This window comes from Corvus moneduloides, chromosome 1, assembly GCF_009650955.1.
Source record: "Corvus moneduloides isolate bCorMon1 chromosome 1, bCorMon1.pri, whole genome shotgun sequence".
Classification (NCBI taxonomy): Eukaryota; Metazoa; Chordata; class Aves; order Passeriformes; family Corvidae; genus Corvus; species Corvus moneduloides.
The window spans coordinates 25,487,266-25,511,633 of record NC_045476.1 but is presented as its reverse complement, the minus strand read 5'-3'; the positions used below and the strand labels follow the sequence as shown (position 1 = coordinate 25,511,633).

Sequence of the window (24,368 nt, the reverse complement as noted above, 5' to 3'; positions counted from 1 at the left end):
TAGTTCCTTCCTAAGGGGAAACACTGGAGCATTGTTATTCAGTCTCCATTAAGAGCAATATTGTTATGGTACTGCTCTTAAACTGTGCCCTTCGGACACGAAACCTTGGCTGACCACTCATTGAATTCTCAGTTATGTTTTTCCTATCATCTCATGTCCTACTCAGGGCACACTGCAAAGTCTCTGCTTGAGAAATACAGAAAAAGATCATGAATGATATGATGTGATGGCCTCAGTGCTAGTTTTCCATAGCTGGCTTAATGTACCTCAGATAGGCTCTGGTCATCAGCTGTGTAAGGTCTCTTTGCGCCTCTGCTATCGTAGACTTGAGAGTGAAAAGGGGAAGGCAGAAGCTCAGTTAATGCAGAATAAGCCATGGTATCTTGAACATTTGGCCCAGTTGTTAGCGTGAATTGGCTGTGAACTTCCCAGAGAGAATTGCAATGGAATCCTTTGGAATGCACATGCAATTAGAAAACAGTGTAACCAAACAATGTAAAATCCAATAGCTTTGCTCCCTGGGGGGTGTTTAAAATTTTTATTTGGTTTATATTTGTTTATGGGGCTGCTACCTCTCAGTTTTGCATTGAGATATCAAATGAATTCCCAGGTCAACTGAGGGTTTCAGCTTTTCAGTGGCCCTTGAGGTTTAAGTATTTGCAAAAAGTCCTCCTGAAGTTCAACTAACCCTGAAGCCTGCAATAAAAACACCCAACAGAAGAAAGGTATTCAGAGCTGGTGTAAAGCGTCTGTGGAGACAAAATTAATATTTAAGTGTCCTAGTAACTGCAAAGACCAGCTGCAGCGCTGGTTGGTGAAGGTAGAAATCTGTTTGGATCTGTCACAGCACCAGTTTACACCTTTTATTGATTTCAAAGCAAAAGGTGGGGTTCTTTAATTTCATCTAGTGGAGTTGGAGGACAGATTGGACTTTAGTTGTTTGAAACATTTTTACCCATTTGCAGTCTAATTGACCACAGTAGTAACTTCCACAGTCTATTGAGCAGTAGTGGCAATTCATCCATGTAGTTGCTAATTTGCTGCAAGGAAAGAAAGGTTCCTAATAGAAAAGGGGAAGTTAGTGACCCAGATAATAGGGTAAGTGTGACCCTGACACATTCCTTGCACTGTGTATGATCTGCACAGGCTGAGAAGAAGTGCCGAATGCCTTCTCACTTTTAAAAAAATTCATCCTGATGAAACAGGAATGAAATATGAAATAGAAAAAATGTCCCTGCACACCATCTGGAATGCAGATTATGCCTTCACTGACCGATGTTAATAAAAAGCAGCATCTTGAGGGGTGGAGAAATGAAGATTGCAGATCTTTTCAATTTTTCTTCCTCAGATGGTCTTTTGTCCCACACTGACCATAATGCAATGATGTGATGTGTACATTAACAACTAGAGCATTAAAGCTTGCAAAAAAGGTATTTGTCTTATCCTGGAATTTGCTTTCCTTTTCTTAATCACTTAAGAAGTAAACCTGAAATATTTCTATTTACATTCAATGTGTATTACCATTGTCAGTGAATTCAAAACTATAGCAGAAGTTTGGAGCCTGATTTTTAGAATTGCTTGTTACTTGCAAGTTTGGGTGATGAGAATGAAAGATGGAGGTACTTAGTACTTCTGAATTTAAAACTTTTTATTTCTTTCCATGCAAACGTTGATAACTTGACATCCTTCAGGTGTCTGTATGTGTGTACAAATGTGTTTGCCTATATATAATATATACATACATCTACAGTCTACCCAGAACTTTTACTTAGTTCATTTTTTGGGTGTAGTACCTAATGTAACAAGATGGTGGTATTCTGTCCAATTAACTGATTATTTCTTGATATTTTCCCACTTGTTTTATTTCTTTACATTTCTTTTTCCTTTTTGAGGTTTTTTTTTTCTGTTTTGTTTTAGCCTTTCTTCCTTTATGTGAGCAAGGTTACAAGGGTCATGTTGAGAATGTTGGCAGCTTTGTAGTTCTCATGAAAATATAAACAGAATGAAAATATAAACAAAAAGTCATTGCTTGATTACGTTTCGTAAATTGTTTGACAAACCTCTTTGAGATGAAGGGGTGGCTTTAGTTTGTTTTCTTGTTTCTGAGGGGTGACAACAATTCTTTAGTTGACATATTTTGACTTGGCATCTATAGTGCTTAATGTGTGGCAGGTGCTGGAGGAGGATGATCCCAGGCTGGCAGCAGAGCTGTTCCAGCACCACAGGAGGCTTCTGCACTCATGACATTACTCTCTCAAGCAGCAAACAGGGCTTGGCAACTCCCCTGTAAATGGGAAGATTCCTAATCCTCTTCTCACTGCAAGTGAACCTGATTCATTCCAGATGTATACAGATTCAATGACTCAGAAAGCTGCTCTTTTAAAATGGGACTTACAGCACAGTCTTATGGGACTTACAGCCTTTCAGAGGGAGAGCTGAACTCACCTGCCAGCCTAAAATCAGTGAGGTTTTTTGGAGTGTATTAGTGTGTGAATGTTGTGTAGGAGCATCTACAGTGTGCTTTTAAAAGTGGGTTTTCTTTCTCTGCTGAGAAAAATGTCATTTTGGTATGATACATTTTTAACAACAGAGTGGTAGCTTTAGAAAGGAGTGACACAACCCACTGGTGTTAATTTTTGCATTATTTTTTGTGGGGTCCATTTTAAGTGTGATTTTATAATGAGAATTTTTAGTTATTTATTAGGAAGGAGAGTATTCTCAGTTGTCTTCACTTTATGTTAAATCTTGAAGTTATGCTACTACCAATTCAGAGAGCAGTCTGTAGCATACATTGCATTTAGTATCAACTCTACATAAGATAAAGAGCTTGTAATGATCCTTTGCTTACTGGAGTGATACTTCCAGATTCTCCTAATGAGTATAACATATGCTGATTAAGTTTTGAAGTGTTTGCAAGAAGCGAGATGATAAAGTTAATGAGAAATAATTCACAGTATGAAATGTTTGTGGGTTTTTTTTGCTTCCACGTATGCACTTTTGATTATTAGAAAATCCCAGCAGATTGTTTCTCATCTTCATAATTTGTCTGTTTGTCAACAGTAAACCTTGGAATTGGTGCCAAAAGGTTAAATGCTTTCAAGTATTCTCATGTAGATGAGCCATTAATTTGGTTTATAAGAAGCAACAACTCAAATTAGTTTTGCAGTCAATCCGGTACTGCATACACTTTTGCAAATCTTTATTTGCACTGATAACTGACTATGAGAATAAACTAATATTTTGAAAGCAAAATGTCAGTTTATCAATAGGATTGGTCAGTGTCTGCAGTTGATTTTAAATGTGAGAAAGCAGACACGTTTCCTGGATACCTACATCTTCCTCATAATAAGCTATCATTGAACTGTAAGCCATAACTTTAGGCTTCATAAATGAAGATCATCATAAATGAAGTAAGTACAGGAAAAAAATATTCTACAAATATTGTTCACATTACATGGTAAAGTTACACTCACAATCCACAGCCATTAGCTTTAAAGCCTGAGTCTAGACCATCTTCTTCCAAGCTTCTCATTCACTAGAGCCCCTGGCTGATTTGGTACATATAATCAGAAATGCACATTTAGAAACTTCTTGTTGAACACCGGCAGATGGAGTCCGGCAAGCTCTGCCTTTAAATGTCTGGTACAGCTATGACTGGCAGAAGATGCTGAACAGTTTATAAACACTCCATTTCCAGAAACTCCGCTTTTATGCAAATGCCCTGGCTGCAGTAACATGAAGAAGGCTGTCAGAGGAGGACTGGTAGCAATGGAGGGTCAGCTGCCTTTAAACACAGCTCTTGGCCTGCACACCAGCCATCTTCAGAGAATTGCTGATAAGCAGAAGAGCAGTGTGCGCCAACATGTATGTCACTGGAACAGCTGTTCCTTTATGGAAATTGGGTGAATGAAAAGTGGTTCCTTCTTACTTTTGGGCTGGCTGTACCCTAGAGGAAATAATTGTGAGCATCTCCCTGCTATGTGGCTGGAGGTCTTTGTCCTTTTCTGAGCAGCTACTCAGTGTTTTCTCTGTGGCACTGCCTCTGTTTCTTCAGGATTTATGAATGGTTTTAGAGTCCAGTTATGATAACTACCAAATTTAATATTTGGCTATTTTTGCTAATTTTTAAATTAATACCTGGTATATTTCATATTACCTTTTACTGTTACTTCTAAGACCTGCAGATCTGTGCATTGATACTGTATTTTCTTGTGATTTGTCTTTAGCCTTTATTCCTACTTGTTAGCTCATTTTCTGAACAGCCTAGAAGGATTAAATACCAAATGATAAATGTGTGTGCATGAATATCTATATTTACCTCTATGTATGCATGTCTGTGTTTGTACATAATCTGTGATGCCATATTGCAGCAATGTGTTGATTCATGATATATAGCTGTTACCCTTGGTATTCCACTTACAGAAGGTGACTCCACATGTTAGGTCCAGCATAAACATGTAAAGAAAGATTAGTTTAATTCAGTGGTAATTTGTTGCAATTTCCACTAATTTTTTTCATTTACACCAGTTTCTGGATTTTATTTGAGCCTGTTTTAGGTTTTTTCTATCCATAGCACAATTCTAAGAAGATGTTTCAGAGAGTTGCTAGAATAAGTCTGAATTATTGAGAGACAAACTGAAATAGCTTGTGTATTTGAATGCAGGCATAAAACCTTGCACTTGTTACATTTTCCCCGTCCAATTACTTTACAGTTTTCAACTAATTTATTATCACAAAAAGTAGGTTGTGTGAAATAGTTTCACGTGGGGATCATGGGGTTTTCCTACCGTCCCAAAAGACAGTGTCAGAACCCTGAGTCAGGAGCTGTTCGTTCCTAGTATGGCCCTCTGCACTATGCAGTACAGCACATTCCTGAACTTCTGACTGCTAAGCTTTTAAACAGTTGAGTTGTGACATTTCTGTAGCAGGAAGAAAGCAGGATCAGAGTGTGAAAGTTGACCAGGGTTACCAATGTAACTGTTTCTGCCTACAGTGTTGGTGACAGAACTGACTACCTGGCCCTGGGAGCAGTGAGGAACATCTCACTTAACATTTTCATCTCCAACATTGGTGATGATGCCTATGACACCAATGTTTTCTTCAATTTTTCTGGAGAGCTCTTCTTCATCAAAATGTGGCAAAAGGTAAGAAAGGCTAATCTCACTGTGAGCTAGTCTCTTAACTTTAAGCCGATTTAATTACAAGATGCAGATACAGGGGATGGCCTAGTCCACACTGCTGAGACGCTTGGAAGTTGGTTTTGGTTATGCTGGACTTTCATTTCTTTCAGGCTCTTTAATGAGATTTTTTTTTTATGGATTATGTGTGTATAGATTACACTCTCTGTATTTCTGTAGAAAACGCATGCCTGTTATTTGTGGTGCACTAATGAAAAAGGAAGACGGTTTGTTTGAGGTATTAAGAGGTAGAGGGAGACTTGTTGGAAACTGATAAGGTACCAAATGGCACTGAAATACAAAGTGTGCCTCTTGTTTGAGTGGTGCCACACTGCACTCAGCAGTCCTGGTTATCTCTTGACCTGGGCTACTAGACTTTCTCCTTGTTGAAACCAAGATACAGGGCTTGTTCTTTGCTCATATCCTGATGCAAGTTTGGGTGGTGGTCAGGGCACATCACCAGATCCAAGAGGTCAAGACTACTTTTAATTTCATCCACACGGAGTCAGGTGAATATTTTGAGTTTTAATCCCTTTTTATTTAGAGAGAAATACTTGGATATTTTCATTAGCAGGAGTTCATTTAGAAATGAAGGTGCTGTAATGCAAACACTGAATCAAGCTTTTTGCAAACTGATGGCCATGAAAGCTTTGTGAGTGTGAGTAATGTGAAAATAATTGTGCAAAATGGGAGCTGTATAATTGTGACAACATGCTCTGTTTGTTCCTGCTTTTCACAGTTGTTTGTCTCTCTTCTAGAGCTTTGCTTTGCAAGCTGTAAGAGCAATATTAAAAACAGTAATACAGCTATAGCAAAGTTCAGGATTAACTTGGTCCACTGAACCAATGAAATTTTACCATTATTTGTCATGTTTTATGATAGGCTTAAATTATTATAAACCTCTAAAATTAACTCACTGCATAACAACAAACCGTAATTTCTTGTGCATGTTAATTCTCAGTGTTCAGTTTTGACTACACAGTTGCAAGCCTCAGCGAATTGTCTTTTTATTATAAATTTCATTTTCAGACATTATGTGCTGCAAGTGTGCAATTTATTAGGAGGAAAAAAGCAGGGGATAAAACAGAAATGCCTATGCCAATTTACAACTTCTCCATAGTGAAAGTTTTATGGCAAGACTTTCAGGGTCTGGCCCAGTTCTCATTGAAGTCAGTGGGAGGGTTTCCATTCCTTTCCACTGGAAAAGAAACAAAGCTTGATGCATGTTCTTTTAAAAGATTGTTGTGGTAATTTTTTTTGTTTTTGTTAACATTTTGAATATTTTACACACACAAGTTAACTGGAACACCAATTGCCTTCATTGTTTTCCTTGGCCAACACCCTGAGGAAAGAAGCTGATATGCTGTTTCTCCTGATATTTTACCTTGAGCTTGGGTCTATAACAGACTTGAAAACATCTGTGCTGAGTGCTGCATAGAAGGACCAGTTTCTGGAAGCAGATGACATTCTAATATTATCTCACTACTCAGTGTATCTTCTTTTAAGAGAAGCTAGTATTTCTTTAAAAAAAGTACTGCACACATCTTCCTCAGGTCTTGCAAACAGCATCGAAGTATAGTCTGCTATTATTCTAGCTGTTCCAGTGTTCTTATGATTAATTTCATAGGGTTTGGGGTTTTTTTTCTGATAATTATTTCATTATTTCAGTAACAGTTTTGGAAAACCAAGTTACAGGATTATGTTAGGCTATTTTACTTTCTCTCATTCAGCTTTTGCTTTAGGTCAAACTAATATAACATTGGGTTCATCATTTTTTCAGGTGGGAAACTGGATAATGACCTCATAGCCTCAATTACAGTGTTACATTTTCCCTAAACTCTTTGACAATGTGTGGGTTTCTTTTGGTAAAATACCACAGTTTCCATGTTTCATAACCTACTCCCATCCTTTGACATCTATGCAGATTTTGTTCCTTGTTGAATGTTGTCCAAACAAAAATCCAGAACATAAAGCCAGAATAAAAAAGACAGCACCTAGAGTTTTTCCTTAGTGGAACAGTTTTGTAATCAAAAGAGCTTTGTGTGGTTGGAAGCATTAAGTATCAACTGCCTTCTAATGAATAGTGCTAAAGTGAAACTGAATGAGATCTTCCATGTGGTTGCTTGATTGTTTCTCTGCAAGGTGATTCTGAGAATGATGATCACGTGTTTGGCTTTTTTAACCTGTCTCTGGAGTCCATTCAAGATGCTCTAAGTCCCCTGTGTGTTTTTCCTGTGACCCCGCTAGGGACATGTCTAGTGAATTCAATGCAGTTTTGTTTCTTTCTTTGGATTGGTTACAGTGAGACCCAATAGTGCAAAAGTTTAATGCTGCTTTTTTTCAACAGAGTTCCTGAGACAAAATGCCACATCTTGTGTTTGAAAAGCAATGGGGTGGCCTAGTTCAGGGATGATGATGGTACTGCTCCCTAAATGGTCTGAGTGAAGCTAGCTCCTCTTTCCTTCCTGAAGATGGAGATTTCATGAGACTTTGTAAATAGAGACACCACCTAGAGATCAGTCATCTACTGGAATAATTTCACCAGGGAAGTGGTAGATCGCCCAGTGCTGAACACTTTTAAGATTCAGCCGGACAGGGTGATGGGCCATCTTGTCTAGACTGTGGTTTTGCCAAGAAAGGTTGGACCACATGGTGCTTGAGGTCCCTTCCAACCTGATATTCCAGGCTTTGCCGCATCTCTGCAAGTTGAAAAAGCATTTGCTGATTGATATTTAGGGGACTCTACCTATTCCACTGTCAGATTTTCCTATTATGCTGCAGCCAGTCCTCTCCATTTCATGGATGAATCCCAGCCTTTTCTTTACATCACTCCTGAGAGAGAGTTCTTCTCTGAAGAGGCACAGTATGTGGCATGGGCTGACTTCTCCTTCCTCTGTGGTCCTGTGGATACAATGCCTGTGCAACATTTCAATATCTCACTGTATGAGATAGGGTTGTTTTACAGGTGCATGGAGTACTGCACTGCAGTGAATTTCAAAATGTGTCCACTGAGAAAAGTGATACTTTTGAAATACATATCCTTTATAAAAATAAGAGAGAGGGGAGAAAGACACTTCACCTGGGTGCTTAGATTTTTCCTTTACTGTGTTGGCAAAGAAATCTTGGTCCCATCTTCTGTGTAGAGTAGATTTTTAAATGTCTTTTATTTTAATCTGAAAGCTTATTGTTCCTTAATTTTAATTCAGCTTCAGGAAAGGCATTCTATTTCAGAGTCTGAGTAATCCACTTAACAGAGCTGATACGACTTTCCTATCAAAGAATGCAGAGTGTTGCAGTGTAAGCAATCTGGAAAAAGAATAAAAAGCTATTGCTGCTAGTTTCTACACCATTTTACTTCTATTGGAATTATCTCCTGGCTTGTGTTGTTTTGCTGAAGATGCACGTCAGCAGTAGGCACTTTGCTAACCGTTGTTAGCTGCTGCTCACTGCAGAGGGATATTTTCAGTACGGTTGCAGAAATAGCACTGTAAGCTTGCTGGCAGTGGCAGTAAATGTGGTGTAGGGCAGAGCCATGTCTCTGTTAAATGAGCTCAGCTATGACATGAGACTTTATAGCAATAGTACAAACCCAGCATATTTACCATAATAACAGTAGAAGAGTGATAATGTATAGCATTGATCTCTCCCTGTTCTGCAAGGGCTAATAGGAATCTCTCAGCTAACCCAGCACTGGTTTTGGAGAGAGTAGGTCAGGAGATTCCATTGCTGAACATAATTTCCAGCTGTAGATTGTTCCTACATTTCAGACAGGCTTCCAGTGTCTGAAGCCAGCTGTGTGTAACATTCCTGTTGCTTCTCACAACAACTTTTGCCAAGCAACAGGTGAGTGAAGTTAGCAGGGCCAGACCAAGGCAGGATTAATAGTGAGGTTAGGGTTTCTTTGGATGCAGTAGTTGCCCATGATTCCTTCATGAGCGTGTACCTGAAACACTGGTGTGGAGTATGAATACTGCTGATAACCAGAGTCATGCTGCTTTATGGGCTCTGGGGTTTTACTTCTGATGAGTAGTGCGTTACTCTCTGTGTTAGCAGGGAGGTTATGCAATTTGGATATGAACTCACTCTTCTTCGTCACTCCCAGAGCTCTTGCTGACATCTCTTGACTAGGATTGCCCAGGAGGGCTGCAGAAGCAGGCAGAGTTTTAACTTTTTCCAGACTGGAATTCTCTTGCACCAGATTCCCACACTGACCAAACTGTCTCCAAGTCTTAAGTCTGGCAGGGAGAGGATAGGACACAAAAACCAAAGACACATGCTTACTTTTGGGACACTGGAAGAAAATTTAGGTCCTGGGTATTCATGATCTCTCTTTTTCTAGCAATTGCTGCCTCTTTGGGTTGATGCCTTTTTCTGAGCCCTAAAATCATGGTTAGGATAAAACGCGGCTAACTTTATAAAGGGTCCCCTCAGGTGCACAAGATGCCTAAATGCGCTGAAGATGCACATGTGACAAAAAGCGAGTACAGTTTTATAAGTTTAGCAAATTAGCATAATTGACGAGAATTCCCAGTCAGAGACACAAGTGAACCCTTTTGGTTCAACCCTCTTTTAAAGTCCCCATTCCTTGTTAGTTGTTTATGGGAGAGTGGCACTCGACCTTGGTTCTCAGAAGAAGCAAGATTAGGATTGGGACCTAGGAATGTCCCAAACTTTCTGTCTAACAGAGTAGGTAAAATGCTAGCTACAAATCTATTTAGTTATACAAAAATAGGCTACAGAGCTACAAGTATATGTGAAGAATATATAAAAGCAAAAATCTGTTTGGCATCAGGGTCCCCTGACAGACATGTTAACCTGGTCGATCTCAATTCATATCCAGTTTGTTAGCAGAAACCTTTTAAAACTTGCTAGAAGAAATCTTTTAAATTAGTGTTTTGTTTTAATCCAACTGATTTTGCATGTAATGTGTTGGACTAGCTCTTGTAAACCACTCTGACAGAGGGTCAGAGGAGAGTGTTGCCAAGCAGTGTGGAAGCTCTGACCCCTTGCACAAGTTCATCTGGAAGATTTCCCAAGCCATATATCACTCACATGAAGAGATTTGAACCCTTTGGCAGGAAAGAAAAAGCTTTTATTGCCAGGGTTTGGGAATATGAATAGTGTGACAGTAGCCGTGCCATATGTTGCCTCTCTGTTTTTGCAGATCTAATGGTCAACTATTGCTCCAGAGTGCACCGAAATGTTTTGTATCCCTGTGAGAAAATTGTCCACTTTCTTAACTGGGAAGAAAAAAGATGTGCAGCTCAAGCCATCAGACTTCATTGTTTATTTTTGGTTTTTTTTCTGTGGATACTCAATGAAACCCACAACTTTTCTGCTTCCCTAGGGATAAGTAAGGAGCAATGCTTTTTCATATCAGGGGCTATTAGAGTTATGTAATATCCCCCTGCTCACGGCAGGCAGGAATTGAAGGCTAGACTGTTGATCCAAACTTTCCACTCAGGATTTGTGTATCATTCCTATCATCAGGGAATGATCATTCTAGATTTGGTTTATTTGTGTAGTTAGTAGGCGTTTGAGCCTTTTAAATTTTTCTCCTATATTATGATTTATCATGTAGATCTGAGAAATATTGATATTTGGGGCTTATATGCGGGGTACATATATATAAAAACAAATTAACGGAACGAATAGAATGAAAAATCCCCAAGTCTTCTGGGATAATCCTGACTGGAAGTGGTTTAGAAGCTGTGATTTTACATTAAATCCTGTTCTGCTCAGTGTTGGAAGAACCTGTGTGAGTTTGATTGTTATACACATGGACAAGTTTTATGCTGATCATGTGGGGCTGTGCTTTGGGTTACAGTGTGGAAAGTGTTTGTCCTGGAAGTAGCTCATAATGATTTTTAATTTGCCTGTTTATCTTGGACGTCTTTTCCAACTTTGACAATTCTATGGTCCTATACATATATATATATACACACGCACACACACACACACACACACACATATATATATATATATATATATACATATATATATGTAGTGGTTTTGAGGAAGATCCTGGGATGCTTTGTGTGGCTCGGATTATTAAGGGAGGTTTTATGTGACTGCCTAGTTCTGCCCTTCTCACAGGTCTGCCAGGGGAATGATTTTCTAAAGGAAGAACAGCTGTGTGGATGAATAGAGTCATGTGAGATGTACTTTTTGTAGGGGTTCAGAAGCCTGTGCTATAGCAAAGACCATTCACAGTGAATCCTGACCTACCTGCTGTGTACCACCCAATGTGGCATTTCTCCATGTCTGGGCATCAGCAGAGGTCCTGGTTTCCATCCAGATGAGGGAGGGAAAAGGACATCCAAAGCACTTAGCTTATGGGACCTCTTCAAGGAGGTGGAGAAGGGCTCTGTGAGCCACAGGCAGTAGCTGTTCACCCCGTTTCAGTCTCTGAGTGGCCCACAGCTCATCAGCCAAACTGCTTCTCCCTGCACATTTTCAGGAGCGGCACAGAGCTGGGAGCCAGCATTGCCAAGTCATGGCAGGTGGCTTTGGCGAAGGGAATTATCTGCCTCTGTTGCTGAGATCCATCCACCCCAATTTAGACTATTATTTTGATAAACTGCATTACTAGGAGAAAGGTAAAAACCCTTCACAAAGGATAAAGCCCAGTATATAGTGAACTGAATATACTTATCTTGGATATGCTTATTTAAAGGTTATGCTGTCCCTATGGATCCCAAAGACCACCAGTGACTTTCCTGTGTCCCAGTGTCTCTCTTCATTATCATGTTTTGCTTTTAAACTCAGTGGACAAAGACTTGCCAATGTTTGAAGTGAGAAATCTGTGGGACTCATCTCCTATGTTCTTAGGATGAGGCTTAGAATTGTCTGAACTTCAACATCTTCTGCAAAAGACCTAAATAAGAATTGAATTGCACAGCTTTCAGTGGCTTTCATTACAGCAAGAAACGGGGGGTTATTTTTGTTGTTACTTGAAGCCTAAAGTTTATTGAGTTTCTGGTATGAAAGGTTAGTTCTGTTTTGGCAGGATTTTCTCTTGGTCATTTTTCAAATAGGCATCTCAAGATGCTGTCAGAAGATAAGTTATACCCCTGGTGTAAAACCCAATAGAATTGTAAACAAATATATTTCTCTATCTTTACAGTATATATAAACATGTATATTATATGGATAATATGCATGTGTATATATACATATATATATTTGCATTGCTTAGTCCTTTAGAATGTTGTAGTCATGGTCTTCTGTGGCTGGAAGTAGTGCCAATTGTTCTCTTTCACCTAGTTGTTTAGTTTTCTCCTGTGAAACTGATAGGATAAAACCCAAACCCTCTTTAATCTTATTAAGCACAAGACATGATCATGTAGCATACTTCAGGTATATGCTCTCTGAAGTCAATGACAGTTTTGCTGTAGAAAGACTAAAAATAAACAGCTGCACAGTCAAAAACATGAGTAAGGTTGTGAAAAGTTTTTAGCTGAAAATCAAAGGAGGGGCCAGTGCTGCTTAAGAAATCACAAACTTTCCTTTCTGTGGGTTTTATATCAATCTGTGTTCCTGTTAGCAGAAGCAGGCACATTAAACACCATCTGAAGGAGGCCCCAAATCTAGTTTCAGTTTGTGTTTTTTGTTTGTTTTTTTGAGAGGGAGCTTCCTGTGGTGTTTCATCAAAACCAGAGGCATTGAACATAGCAGGGAGGAAGAGTGAGAAGTATTTCAGCTGGCTTTGTTGCAGCCTCTGGGGGTGAGCAGGGGACCTCCTCTTCACTGTGGACCCCCCACCCAGGCAGGCTGCAGGGGATGCTGAGCCAGGCACATTTCCAGACAACAGCGCTTTGCCAGCCTACCTTTGGGAGGAGGCCAGAAAACCTGCGCTTGACTTTTGGCCATGACAATATGCAGACACAGTGAATTCCACTTAGCAAGGGAGAAGGAGGAGTGCACTAAAAATCTACTCTATAAAGTAGAATGGTACCTCTTAAAGCATTGCAAGTGATCTGCCAAGCTTTTCTTCTAAAGAAAGGAAAATATATAAGCCTGTTTCAATATCCCAGTGCAGCAGGTAATGGGTTATACCTTTGCATTTCAGCATTGTCCCTAGATTATGAGGTATTTATGATGTTATAAGGTTTTTCAGGGACGATATCTTAATGCAAATTGTGTTTGAGTTTCTGGAAGAGAAAAACCAAAATGCCTAAATCTGTGTGTGTCTCAAGGAGGCATTTCCTGGGGTTTCAGATTTGGCTTTGGTTGTTGGGGGATTTTATGTTGAGCTAAGATTTGTTAATTCCAGGAAAATGTCCAGTGCCAAGCTCATTATCATTGTTATTACCTTAATGTTATTCTTTACACTTGAAAATTACTACCAGCGAAGGATGGAAAGGACAGAAGGGTAGGGTAAGGCTTGATTTTATTGACTGTATTTCCTCATTATGTACTTGGTTTTAATTGGGAGTTTAGGGGTGTGCATTAAATTATTTGTAAGGGTTTTAGTTTACTTTTTCTGACTTTGTGTGGTTGATGACACTTGAATTCATTTTCTGAAGTCGTTATGAATTTAAGCATTTCATTGTAACACTCAGACTGAATAGCTGTGTTGCAGCTGAATACACCAATATTCATTATAATTGAAGCATTACACACAGAAGGTTGTCTTACAGTATATCGAGGCATATATTATTCATGCTTTCAGAAGTAACACTAGAAAATGAATATTGGCTAATTTGTTTGATTTCTGCCTTTTGTTTCCTGCTTCTAATTTGTGGAGCAGCATGTTTTAAAGATATTTGTTGTCAGCTAAAAATGTGTATAACTATTGGGTTTGCATGGTAGCAGGGAGGGCTATAGGAGTGGCTTCTCAGAGAAGCTGCTTGAAGCTTCCCCCATGTCCAAAGTCAGTCAGCTCCAAGATGCTGGTCAAGGCCGAGGCAATCATAGATGGTGGTAACACCTCTGTGATAACATTTAAGCAGGAAAGAAGTTATCATGCAGAAGTAATTGTGGCCATAGAAGAGTGAAAACATGTGAGAGGAACAACTCTGCAGACACCAAGATGAGTGGAGAAGGAGGGGCAAGAAGTGCTTCAGGTGCCAGAACTGAGGTTCCTCTGCAGCCCATGGTCCAGACCATGGTGAAGCAGCTGTGCCTCTGCAGTCCTTGGAGGAGACCCACTCTGGAGCAGGTGGATGCCCAAAAGGCTGAGACCCCATGGGAAGCCCATGCTGGGGCAGTCTCCTGTCAGGGATCTGCATACCCATGGAGAAATGAGCCCACATCAGAGCAGGATTCCTGGTAGGACTTGTGACCCTGTGGGGGACCCACAATTGTAGCAGACGGTTCAAAGGACTGCACACAGTGGAAGGGACCCATGCTGGAGTAGTTAGTGAAGAACTGTAGCCCATGAGAAGGACTCATGTTGGAGAAGTTAATGGAGAACTGTCTCCTGTAGGAGGCACCCCATGTTGCAGCAGGGGTAGGACTCCCCTCCCTGAGCAGGACACAACAACAGAAACAGCATATGATGAGCTGACCATAACTCCCATTCCCCATCTCCCTGTGGCACTCGGAGAGCAGGAGATAGAGCCCAAGAAGGAGGGAGGGGTAGAGGGATGGGTTTTTTTAAGATTTGTTTTACTTCTCGTTAATCTGTTCTGATTATGATTGGTAATAAATTCAATTCATTTCCCCACAGTTGAGACTGTTTTGCCAGTGGTGGTAGTTGATGATCTCTCCTAGTCCTTATTCAACTCATGAACCTTATGTTGTATTTTGTCTCCCTTGCCCAGTTGAGGAGGGTAATGATATATTGTCTTTGGTGAGCACCTGGCATCCAGCCAGGATCAAACCACCAGAGTATTCCTCTGTAATAATTAAAAAAAAAAATCTATGTTAACAGTGCATGCAGCCACATGCAGCCACAATTTAGTAGTGTGAAATATATATGTGTGAGAGCACATGTATACATCTATCTACATGTAAAATGAGATGAAGGAAAGCTTACCCCAGAGCCCTTTCTTGTCCCAATGATTTCCTTATCTCTAATTTTTCCCTGGGTTTTTGGAGAGCATGGACTTACACACAAGAATGCACTATTGTTATTAAGCTTATCGTAATATTCCTATGCACTGATAATGAAGGAATAATAAAGATTAAATAAAAACATGTTCATTCACATTTTGTTTTAAATAAAGGTGTAATCAAATGCAATACACTGACAGATTGCAACAGTATATGTATTTTGGATATACATATGAGGGCATGAAGAATACAGAAACGGTGTATAATTCTGCACATGCTTTTTCTTGAGTCTTAAGACTGAATTTTTTTTCTAGATAATTGCATTATGTCTGGACAGGCATTTAATCAAACAAAGTTTCTGCAGTTTTATAGAGAAAAGCCTTTTTGTGAGAATAGCACAATCTAAATTACTGCTGAATTTAGCTGAATGTGTGTCAGAGATACTTTGTGTAATAGTTCTTATGATTGCTTTTTAAATATATCAGTGTGGAGTCAGAAATTGATTTTTCCCTTAGTTTTCATTTTCCTTGTGATTTTACTTTGTTTTTGTATGTGGAACTTGGAGGACATGGTTGAATACATAGGAGTTGCCTTATGCTTGGTAGTATATTGGCATATTTGCTAGCCAGTGCAGTGTTTTCAAAAGGCATGTCTTCAAATTTTTATGAGCAAAGGTTTTATCTTGATTGGCAAAGTAATAGTGCATTACTAAGTAGGCAACTTTTTGTCATGCTTTGGTTTATGTGAATCGTGGATTTTTCCCATTCTGTACCTAAGTATCTATTTTTTTGTCAGTGATTGGTGGCACATCCACTTGGTGACCAGTCACTAGTGGTGTTCCCCAGATCTCAACATTGGGACCAATCCTCTTCAGTATTATTATCTGGACAAGGGGTTTGAGTGCACCCTCAGTAAGTTTGTGGATGAAACCAAATTGGGAGGGAGTGTTGATCTGCTGGACATTAGGAAGGCTTTGCATAGGATTCTGGACAGGCTGGATCGATGGGCTGAGAGCAGTGGTATGAGGTTCAACAAGGCCAACATCCAAGTCCTGCACTTGGGTCACAACAACCCCATGCATCAGTACAGGCTGGGGACAAAGTGGCTGGAAACCTGCCCAGCAGGAAATGAGCTGTGGGTACTGATTTGACAGCAGCTGAACATGGCTCAGGTGGCCAAGGAAGCCAATGGCATCCTGACCTATATTGGGAATAGTGCAGCCAGCAGGACCAGGAAAGTGATTTTCCCCCTCTACTCAGCACTGCTGAGGCCACATCTCAAATCGTGTGTCGATTTCTGGGCCCCTCATTACAAGAAAGAGCGTGTCCAGAGTGTGCTCTGTGCTGGAGCATGTCCAGAGAAGGACAACAAAGCTGTTTGAAAGGTCTGGAGCACAAGTCTTACGAGGGAGGCTGAGGGAGCTGTGGTTGTTTAGTCTGGAGAAAAGCAGTCTCAGGGGTGACCCTATCACTCTCTACAACAACCTGGAAGGAGGCTGTAGTAACGTGGGGGTTGGCCTCTTCTCCCAGGAAACCAGCAACAGGACAGGAGGAAGGTTCAGGTTGGACATCAGGAAGAATTTCTTCACAGTTGTTAAACATTAGAATGTACTGCCTAGGGTGGTGATGAAATGACCATCCCTGGAGATGTTCAAGAAAGAACTGGATGTGGCACTTAGTGCCATGGTCTAGTCGACCAGGTGGTTTTTGGCCAAAGGTTGGACTTGATGAGGTCTTTTCCAACCTTAATGATTCTATGATTCTAAGTACTTTCTATAGTGGAGAATTGTGTAGCTGTACATGAGCACATATGGGAAAGGGTCATAGAGTCAAGCCTGGCCAAACAGCATAGTTGAAATGTGGCCATCCTCACAATGAACAAGGGTCAGCTGATTTAACAGCTCTATGGGGACAGTGTATCTTGGTGATGTCATGGGTTAGCAAGCATAGTCCTGGAAGTGATGTTCTTGCAAAGGGGTGCTTACAGCTTCCTCTATGACTTGGCAGAACCTATCAGCTGGCCAGTTTGAATTTGGACAATTCTTTAAGCCACTTAAAGTTGTGACCGCCTCTGTGATGCACACTTAAGAATAACAAATCCCGAGGCAGAGTCTCTCTGTCTCGTTTCCGGCGCTGGGACAGGTGGCTGCGGGCTCCGTGCGGGGGCCAGAGGGCCCAGCCCAGGCCCTGCTCGGGCCAGGCCGGGCCGGGCCACAGCCATCCTGGAGCCGATGGGCCCTGTTCCACTCGTGGAACCCCCCCCACAGCCCTGCTGTGGGTAGCCAGAGCGGCTCGGCTTCCCCCCCCTCTCCAGTTCTGCCAAGATCAGCTAAAGCTGCACCACTGTCCGGCGGAGGTCATGTGACCAACAGTGATAAGCAACATTCCAGCTGCAAGGCCGAGGTGAGATTAACCCTTTTAGTGCTGTGAAGAGCTGAAAACCTGAGGGAAGAGAAAGAGGAGATGCTTAAAGCTGAAATTCTGTTGTAAAGCTATGATGCATCAGAGTACCCACTGTAATTTCATGAAGATATGGGGGGTGGAGCGTTCAACTCGTAAGCAAAAGCACCTGCACTGAGATAGGCAGATGCTGACGCAGCTGTAATTTCATGAGAAGTTTGAACAGGGAGAGATGGAAGCGATGAGGACTTTTGCTCCAAACGGGAAAGGAGAAAACCTCAGTCCCTAGAGATGCTCCCAGAGATAGTCCTAATGATGAAGATGAGGAAGACCCTTTGCTCCCAGGGAAGGAGAAGGGCCTCTGTTCTTAGAGATGAAATGCTCCCAGAGATGGGTGAAGAGAACTTTTGTTTCTGAATGGCTCAACCTTAAAATTGTACCCCAAAAAACTTCAAGAGTGGACCCTCGAAAGCAGTTGCGGGAAAAGCTGCAAGTTGAGGGAAGGGACTCACGTGATCAGAGAGACTCCTCTTCCTAAATGGACTGAGCAAAGTTATTTGGAAGTGGGCGGCTGTCTCGCTGTGATAATGTTTTCATAGCATGGGCAAGAGAGACTTCTCTTCCTAAATGGACTGAGCAAAGTTATTATGGAAGTGGTAAACAGACTGAACATCTCAAGGGTTGTCTTTTTACATTGTCACTTGGAGAAGGGAGAAAGGTGGGGGGAGGAGAAGAGTTCTGAAGGTGTGGTATGATTTTTTTTTCTTCTTTTAGGTCTGTTAATAAACTTCTTTATATTCTTTCAAGTTTGGTGCCTGCTTTGTGTTTCTCCTAATTCTTATCTCACAGAAGATAAACAGTAATGAGTATTTTGGACCAAACCCCTACATTCCTGTATTGTTTTCTTGAAAAAACTAAGTTCAGCAGTTCTCAGCAAGCAGGGAAAGGAAATATTTAGCTAGTGTTGTACAGCAAAAGTCATTGTGAGTCTAATTGGTCTGTTAAAATGAGAGCGTGGCAGCAAAGGAGGTGGAACTTCTCAGGAAGAACTTCTCCCTTCCTCCTTATAGTTTCACCACCTGCCCTGTACATCCCCTAAAAGATGGGAGAAACAAAAAAAATGATTGATTTTGTTGACTGGTTCTGAAAATTGTTTTGGGGCTTACTCATTTGAGCTGAATGAACAATTTCTGCTGCCTCTTCAGCTTCTGAGGTTCTGTGCTTTAAAAATTTGCTGCAATAGCTTTTCACCAGTTAAAATAAAAGTTTATGAGAGAGTTGGTAATATCCATTAAATAGAAAAAAATTTTGTGTTTCCCTTTTTACTCAAATATTTCCTGTGTTGGATGGGATCAGTAAGCTATCTATAAAATAGGTTCCATCCAGGGAAGAAACAGAAGAGGTGAGAGGCTTTAATTAATCATACAGAAATAGTCGTTTTTTCAAAATAAGGAGCAAATCCAAGATGTTTGAAGCCAGGCTTGATGGTTTTGGAGTGGGGTGTGCCTACAGCATTTACTAGGACAGGAAATTTCTCCCTAATGCCAAAGGAAATTTTTTTTTCCCCTCTAGTTCTTTTTATCAAACAACTGTTAAGGTTCCCCAGCCCCCTCTCAAATTTATTTTCTTTGATAATGAATCAAAGGATTGATTTCTTATCAGAATACAGGTCCAGATGCCCCAAATCTTCATAAGTGCATTTGGCTGTGTGCATGTCAGCATACTCAGGTATGTAGTTTTGCTTGCTCATTAAGCACTGGGATGGTGAGGGTCAATTGGTGAAACAGCAGTTCACAGAATTTACGGGGTGTGACATTCATATTTCTTGATGTGGTTTTTGCTAGGGGAGTATCTATATGTTGAAAATAAAGGGAAACTTTCAGTCCCTGTGATATCTTTAAAACAGACCTTTGCGGTACACACACAAAATCCTTTTATTCTATTTTATAATTTGATTTGATATCCAGTATTCTTTAATCATTGCATTCAAGAGGTTAGGTTAATGCTAGTTTCATGACAATGTCTAGATGAGCAAGTTTATATTGAGTCTATAACTCCCTCTCTGTAATATTTTTTCCAGCAGGTAATGATTAACATTAGTTTTCCTATTATAGTTGCTATTGATGCTGATTTATCATTGACTTGGCCTTCATGTTATTTATATTGTTACTGGCATTCCACCTGTGTTTGGAAATTACTTACAAGAGAATAAATGTTTGAAGCTCGAGATCCAGAACTGTTATGTTAAAAGAGACATCTTAATTTCTTTCCATCATGAACATCTTTTTCCTCCTTTTGAGTGATTCCATCACCCACTTTGCTTTGGCAAGTGGAGAACTTTACACAGAAGAATTTCTGACCACAAAGTGCTTGCTTGAAGTTGGCAAGTAAACTATGTTTCCAAAAAGTGGAACAAAACTCATGGGATTTTCAGTCTGAGAGGAGAAACTCCTTGAAATGCACATGAAACTATTTCCTGGACCCATGATTGCTTTATAAGCTATGGCCACCTGTGCTGACTACTGCAGTCTATCTTCAGAGTTACTATCAGTAACAGGACAATTTTTCCCCCAACCTGCAATGTATACTCACAGTTTGTGAGAAGCACTGTAGCCTTCCCAGGTGGCCTGGTGCCACCACTGAGTGCCATCGACACTGCCTAGGAAGCTGATCTCAGAGAAGCAGTGCATCCCAACACTGTGCACAGCTCTCTCTGTGCTTCCCCCCATCCAATCCCTGAGTTGTGCAGTATTGAGAGAGTTGGGAACTGATGGCAGGGGCTGTTTGAAGGCTTTGTGCATTTAGAACTCCTGTAACAGATGAGCAAAAGAAGAAAAAACCAAACCCCAAAACTGCAGGCTCATTTTGTGAGATACTGAGATTTCCAAGTGAAAGTGAATTCCTGATGCCTTTGACATTGGCTGTGAACTAATGGAGTTGGGGAAGGTCTGTGCGTGGCAAGGTCCAGCCCAGAAACACAGAGGAAATACTGTCTGCTCAGTTACCAGAGAGTACGGCTGACAAAGACACAAAGCAGACATCAGACTGCTAGTTATCTGAAGAAAAGAGAGGCTTAAAGGGCTTTTGAGGATGATAATCAGAGGAACAGTGTCTGAGGTATATCAGATGCACCATTTCAGTAATTTCAGATGATCTTGAGTTATTGCATAATGCCAGTCAGTTCCCAGTCAGTAATACCACTAATCCTCTTTGTGTTCTTGCAGTTTTAAAATATCCTATGAAGCACTATTTTGGAGGAAAGTGTGGTACCTGTGGAATTTTGTCTTAGAATAACTAAGCTGTATGCACGAGGGGGCCTCCAAGATTAAATTACTCTGAGCTGTACTTGCTGTCAGTCATAAGGAAACTCAGTCAGAGCCAGACTTTTTATTTGAAAAATATCCCTAACCTTTTATGAGCTCAGGCATCTGTAATTGCACTGTATATGTGGATAACTGTGACCCCCATCTTTTGTGCCTCACTTTGCTGTGGAAAGAAAGTACATTAGTATGTTCAGGAGGTGGCTGTTAAATTAATTGGTACATCTTTATATCCTTGAAGCCTCAGTGAAGAGATTCACATTTACAGATTTGCAAGGCAGGGAGAGATAAGTAGGAGCAAAACAAAAATTTTGCTTTCCAAACCCTAGAGAAATTCATGAGTTGTTGATAGCACAGCTGAAGGGCTTAGACCAAGATCATGAAAAGGGATTTGAAGGAGCCATTTCAAACATCATCAAGAGATGAGCCTTTATTTTAGGTTCCTGACATGTTTGTTCTACCCAGCTTTGCAAGCCACGTGTGTAGGAAGCAGATTACCAGAACAGACATATGTTTTGTGATATCTCTCAAAAGTAAGAAGCTCTTAAAATGCAGGTCAAGTCTATGTAATTGTCCTGTTGTGTGGAACAAAACCTCCAGGTGTTCATATAAACTCTCATTTAGGAAAGTGTCCCTTCTCACAAAAAGTTCACACTGAAATTACTGAGGTATAAGTATGCCTTTTAGTCAGGGTCTATGATGAGAATAAAAAAACTGTACAAATTTAGCAAATTTTCCAAGCACCCAGTGTAAGTCTCTACCTTTGGTGCAGGTCAGAGAATTTCCAAACAGCTAGTGGGGATAAAGTCTGTATGCCAGAGAGGATATAGCAGGTAGATGCTTAGTACCTAAGTTTTGAGACTTATCATAGCATAAGGTGGACTGTGCAAGTAGCCCTCCCCTTGTGATATTTTCTTAGGGTATTTGTTTTAAGACTTCTTGTATGAGGATACTGCTCATGATCCTCTATGGCGTCAAGTGCACCAGTTCACAGACAGGCATTATAGAGCAAGAAAACTAGTAACAACAAGGAAAGCAGTAACAAGAGTGTGTGCTCTGACAACAAATGCAGGGTTCCTCGGTACTCGCTCTTGTAATTCTGCTTTTGTATCCTTTGGAAAACAAACATCATCACAAGAAAAACCCTAACAAGTTAAGTAAATTTTCAACATCATCAGAACAGGAGTGTTCTGCCAACATATTATCAATGCCAGGACATTTTCTCATCAGAATGTATGCACTAGTAGCCAAGATTTGCGAGGAGGATTTTTTTCAATCTAAACAACAACAATAAAAAAGACCTTTAATTTGAGTATGGCTAAGGAAAGAGAAATATAAACTGCTGGCAAATGTATTTTCTAGCAACTTGAGGTTTTTTCCCTTTTAAAATTATTCAGATTATTTTAAGAATTCCTCTATGAAGTTTCAGTGCCTTTCATTGGTGGTTTTAGTCAAAAGTTCCTTAAAAAATAACAGGTAATCAGAAGAGTTTTTAGAAGTATGAAGTGAACTCTGGTGCAGATAGCCAGCAGAATTCAGAGAAGTACAGAAGTTGCCTTAAGTTCAGAAATTAATATAACTTTCTGTTGAGAGCCACATCTGGCATATCCTTTTTGCCTGTTTAGTATTGTTCTGTTGCATCTCCTTGTTGACACTGCAGATGCAGTATGTACTCATAGCTTGTGTGCTTAGAAGAGCAAAGACCTGGCAGGGCATAATTGAGTGTTAGAATAATTGAATTCACACTTTCTCTGTGAGAACACTGGTGAATGCAAAATGGCACAAATGACCTGTACTTTTATATATGTTTGCTTTTGCTGATAGTCATAATATGGTAGAAGAGTTGTCAGATAGATAAAAGCCTGGTACTGGAGTACCAGTGTTGAAGGGCAGTTAGTGGGGTGGGGATGATTATTTAAGGAGATGTTCTAGGCAAGGAACTTGCAGCCAGTCCTGGGTGGGGATGAGTGGAGAGCAAGTTGAGGAAGCGGAGTGATGACTCTGGATTGGGGCCAAGGCCAACATCAGTTCAGGGCAGTTTTTCTACCTTTGGGTAAAAAATGAATGACACTAAGGGTAGAAAAAATAAAAACAGAATATAATTATGTGAACTGCTAGATGAGGGTCAGGAAGATTGAAGGGTTTAGGTTGGACATAAGTGAGGGAGAGAATGGTCAGGTTATATTGGCTAGTCAGTAAGTCATCCTTTACGAGCTATGCAAGACTCACTTGGAAAAAAACCCATATGGGGTCTGATTTGAAAATGGTTAGTCAAGATGAAGCTGAGGCAGTTTCATTATCTTGAACTTGACTGTTTCATTGCTCATGTTATAATAATGAGGAACCTTTTTTTTTCTGTGATAAGGAACTTAGAGAAATAGACTGTGAGCCAGCCTGAGCTTCATATTTCTCTGAAGCAGGTCAACATTTGCTATGAAGTAATAATACAGTCATTTGACTAATTATCTGACTATTTATGTGATTGACTAAGAGTATATAACACTCTGAAATGTTTCAGAAAGAAAGTTTTCCAGATAAAGCTTCACACTGTCTTGCCGGAAGGGAAACGGCCAACCCTTTTGGCTGTGTTTTCTATGCAAACTAGAAATTGCTGTGAAGCTCATGCAGTAAGCTGAGTTTCTCAAATGGGTTGTATAGCCATAGAGAAGCATTGCTCACTAAAACCATGACCTAACATCAGCGAGAAGTGGTATCTGCAAATTCCGTAAGCCCTGAGTTGCACTGCTGTTCCCTATTTGTAAGATAAGACAGCACCAACCCTTCAGCCTCCTGGAACAGTGTGAAAACTGAGTTTAGAGAGCTGACCGCTGTAGGAAACCACATAAAGAAACAATTTTCTCTGCCTCCAGAACAGCAGACTGAAATTAAAGCCTGAAGCCAAACAGTGCGCAGTCAAGGAAAACCAAAATGTTTACTCATTAGTTGAGCTTCTCCATCTTAATCACAGAGCAAGCCAAGGAGTTCATGGGAAAAGTTTTCTGGGTAGCCTTTAATTTATAAATTTGTGGAAGGCTGAACCAGTATGATGCAGCCAAACTTACTTCTGCTGTTTCCTAGCATTGAAATGTTTTGTTGTGGACCATTACTGGAATCACTCAAGGTGGAAGGGACCCATAAGGATCACTAAATCCAACTCCCTGCTACTCACAGGACTCCCTAATTAAACCGTGACCAAGAGCACTGTCCCGATACTTGTTGAGCTCTGACAGGTTTGGTGCCCTGACCACTTTCCTGGAGAGCCTGTTACTGTGATCAACTACCTTCTCAGGGAATACTCTTTTCATAATCTCCACTCTGAACTTCAGTAATGTTGTATTAATATTAATGATTAAACTGGACGGTACGCTAATGAAGACAGAAGGTCATTCAAGTCAATCTTCCTGCATCTGTTAAGCTTTTCCAAGCAACAATAGCAAAACCAACCAATGCAACATTATCTTGTCATTTCCTTT

General features: G+C 40.4%; 1 protein-coding gene across 1 annotated transcript in view; it reads left to right on the top strand.

The window, feature by feature from the left end:
• Positions 1 to 24,368, top strand: part of ITGA9 (integrin subunit alpha 9) — a 242,072-nt gene that overhangs the window by 135,029 nt on the left and 82,675 nt on the right. Inside the window, exon 18 of the mRNA XM_032102630.1 lies at positions 4,994 to 5,144. Coding sequence (XP_031958521.1) covers positions 4,994 to 5,144 — 151 coding nt within the window. The remainder of the gene's footprint in view (positions 1 to 4,993; positions 5,145 to 24,368) is intronic.